Source organism: Austrofundulus limnaeus, unplaced genomic scaffold, assembly GCF_001266775.1.
Source record: "Austrofundulus limnaeus strain Quisiro unplaced genomic scaffold, Austrofundulus_limnaeus-1.0 Scaffold121, whole genome shotgun sequence".
Classification (NCBI taxonomy): Eukaryota; Metazoa; Chordata; class Actinopteri; order Cyprinodontiformes; family Rivulidae; genus Austrofundulus; species Austrofundulus limnaeus.
Window position 1 is genome coordinate 709,257 of NW_013952523.1, and position 3,896 is coordinate 713,152.

The 3,896-nt window shown below is 37.0% G+C and overlaps 1 protein-coding gene across 1 annotated transcript in view; it reads left to right on the forward strand.

Moving 5' to 3' along the window:
* Positions 1-2,584, forward strand: part of rinl (Ras and Rab interactor-like) — a 25,014-nt gene extending 22,430 nt beyond the window's left edge. The window contains exon 8 of the mRNA XM_014014968.1: positions 2,130-2,584. Within this exon, the coding sequence (XP_013870422.1) occupies positions 2,130-2,584 (455 nt within the window). The remainder of the gene's footprint in view (positions 1-2,129) is intronic.
* The last annotated feature ends 1,312 nt before the right edge of the window (positions 2,585-3,896 follow it).

Here is a 3,896-nt window from a genome sequence, read left to right on the forward strand (position 1 = left end):
ACCACCACCACCACCACCCAAAAAAAGACCCCCACCCAAACCAGTACAACTTTAGGATGCACCTAATAGTATGACATTTATTAGGAATAAAGACTTGTGAGTTCTGGTGTATTTGTGCGTGCGGGGGTCATTATGTTACCGCTATGAGGTATCTAGTTTTAATCCCTTTTTATCAACTGAACAAGTTCCATCATGTAGCTCACTGTCCGTAGCACAAAAATATTCTGCTACTTGAGTTCACCAGAAGTTGTTCTTTCTCTATAACCAACAGTTCCTCCTTTGGTAATCTGACTTATAAATACATAACTAGAAGTGCAGACCACAGTTAGTCAGATGCAGGATATAAAAAGCAACATCTCTGTATTCAGTGATGCACAGCCACACAAATATAGTTCAGTGAAAAACTAGTCATGTAAAAGTGACAGGATATGAAAATATTTACCTCAAACCACAGGAACTGCAGTTATTTAGTGTTTAAAAAGTCTGAGTTGTTTGGAATGGTGTAGGGGTGTCCCAATACCAGTTTTTCTCTTAGTTTGAGTAAATTAAATTGGGTACTGGCAGATACACATAAACATTACACAATGACTTTAAAAACACTTTATTTAGAACAATGTGTATTTTATTTCTTTTACAGCCCCTCTGACTGTATCAAATCAAATATACAGCATGGTATACAAGGCTGTAACATTTTAAAATAAATACAAACAACAAACATGGAGCTGACAAAACTTTCACTTGAAAATAAACCATAACACCTTCAGTGGTCTATCAATATCAGTATCCCAGTTTCAGTACTGGTATTGGCATCAGTTTCGAGTATCAGGGCATGTTGTACAAGTACTTGTGAAAATACTGGTACCATTCATTGATGGAAATTCACTCTTGAATTAACTTGAAGTAGCTTTTATGTAATATATTTGCATATTAAAAACAGTACTGCAAATATAGGTTTAAATACTCAAGAGCCTAATAAAGATTCAATAGACTAGTTGATCAGAAGAGCAGGTTACGATTCATGGAAGAAGTGGACAGAGACTGAAGATTTTGCATTTGCCAGTGCCATATTTATAGGGCAAAAAATAAATAAATGCAACCAATATTTACAATTTACAGTGAACAATCTAAACTGAATAGCCATTAAAAAATAAAAAGTGCAAAAATCAAAATAATAAACCACACCAAAGAAAAATAAAGAATATTTGGTCAATGATATTTCAAAGACCATGACACTGGCTGCTATAAATACATTCCAAGAACAACAATCAATACATACAGAAAAATAATTCAACATCTTGTAAATTACATTCACTGAAGTCTAATAAATACACACCACACAACCTGACTGATATGTGATTCAGATAAACACATTTAGTATATTTCTGTCAAAATAGCAGCAGAACAAGTTAAAAAAAGGCTCATGAGTAAAACATTAAATGCACTTTAATTTAGCTTTATTTTTTGCTTTAAAAGCCAGCATGGACGTTTGGTTTTAATACGGCTTCATCTAACAGACTCATCTTCAGTGCTGCGACACTCAACTAACAACACAAACATTCATTAGGGTAACAGCTGAGCTAACCTTAGCACAACAAACAAAAACACACCAATTCCACGGTTTACGCTTCGCACAGATCACCTCAGCTCATGTCATGGTATGGATTCCTTCAGTTGTAACATCAAATTAGACCGACCTGCAGCTCTGCTGTCCTCAGCGTGCCCCTCTGTTTCTCCCACGTACTTTCACTCACGCTTCTAAGCTTTTCTGATAGGCTGCGGCAGCACACAGGTTGTTCTCAGGGTTTAGTTCATTTGACACAGTGCATTGTGAACGTGAACCGCACCAAATGAAAATATAAACAAATCTTGCAATTTTGGTCCCAAATCGAACCGAGTCTACCGGAGTATCAGGTGTGAATACGACCTTAGATCTCCCACAAAAAATTGTTTTTATTTCTCCAAATTTATATTATCGTGAATGAAGTCTACCACAGGTAAAACACTGACTACTTAGAAGCAGAAATCCAAAGTTAAAGAAAATAATTAATTCCTTCAAATACATGAACTCTGTTAAAGGTTAGCCTAAACATCTATATTCTGCCTGACAGATTATCATCCTTTCTCCACAGGGGGTTACTACCTTACAACTCTATATGCTTCTCTCTACTACATCAGCAGCTTCAGACCACGACTGGCTGCTCGTCAGCTCAGCATGGAGGCCCAAAACTCTATTAACCAATGGCATCGCAGGCGCACCCTGTACTGCAACCAAGCACGCCGCAGCAAGCACCGACGGACGATTCGCAGGCAGTCATATAGAGATCAGAGCAGCCAGAGCTCTGAGACAGAAACTGGCAACAAGACTGAAAGTGGAAGAGAAACGGATTCTGAGAGCGCCGATGTTTGGGAGCAGCAGACAGGAAGAAGCTCAGAGCCTCTGCAGACTATGAGGGAAAACACACAGAGTGACGAACACAAGGATGAATCCCAAACATCAGACTGTCAACCTGCAGCACGGCAGGAGGAGACAACCAGCCAGCAGGAGGAAGATCAAACTGTGTGTGGAGCTGAAGAGGAACAGTGAAGGGCATTCTTACTAAGTAAAAAAAAAAAAAAGGAACCGTGCCTAAAAAGCAAGTAAACTTTTGGCTTTTTATCAAAAACACATTTACAGACTTCTTTCTAGTTTTTCTGATGAACCTATGAACCTTCTGATACTTTTTTCTTCTTATAACTATTATTTTTATTTTTATTAACACTCGGGTGATGTGTTTAGCTCTGTTCGTTCACTGGTTGTTTTCATCTGATTTAAAGAATTCAGAGCTTTTGAAGCAGAGTTCTTCGGAAAAATGATGAATGATTAATATCTTACCTGTTGCACATAGCTCTTTTTTTTTACTGACCTCATTTTAAAGAAACAGTTTACTTCTCACTGGATTGACAAGCTAATGCTTAGTCTGGGTGGAGACCAAAATGGATTATTGCTGTTTTAAAAGGACTCCAACTTGAAAACTTTTATTTCAGATCACTGATCTTTCTTAACTTTACCTCAGTGTCAGCTTCACGTGACGGGCAGGCGTCGACTGGCTTCAGTTTTCCTTGTGGTCAGTGCTGACGCTGTTGGCCGAAGCTTCTATTTTCTTAGCCTAAATGCATTCTCTGTTTAACTAAATGTAACAATAATAGCTTAACATAAGTAAACCTATTCAGCCCTTAGCAGAATGTGTACAGTTAAAATTAATGTATTAAACAGCATTGTTGCTTGTAAAATTAAATTGTTGGCCTCAGATTTATTTATTTAATCAGGACAGTGTGCAATTAAAACATAAACATAAAAACATTTGATGCATTGCATCAGATTTAGCTTATGGCTAATTTACATCTGTAGTTGCTTTACAGCTATTATAGCTATTATAGTAGCTGCTGTCTTTATTTTTCCTACTTGATAATTGATGAAGTCTGTACAGGTAGAGCATATTACTGATTTTTTTCATCTGATTAATCAGTTTATCTTTATGAATTATTCTAGCATAAATCTAAGGATGTTCCTACAGAAAGTACAGACTGCACTGAAAGTGCTACAGCTAGCTGCTCCTTAATAATCTTAGGGATTTGTGTAAATAATCATGGAGTGTGAAGTTGGCAGTGTTTGAAATTGAAATAAAATATATTTCAGCAGAAATTATTGGTATTTTTTTTAGTTTGAAGATTTTGTCAGTGCCAGAAATTCACTTTAAACTTAGCTCTACATTAGCTACCTGTTAGCTCATCTGTACAGTCAGAATTAAACTATTTATTCAAAGCTTTCCATCCATCCATCCATCCATCCATCCATCCATCCATCCATCCATCCATCCATCCATCCATCCATCCATCCATCCATCCATCCATCCATC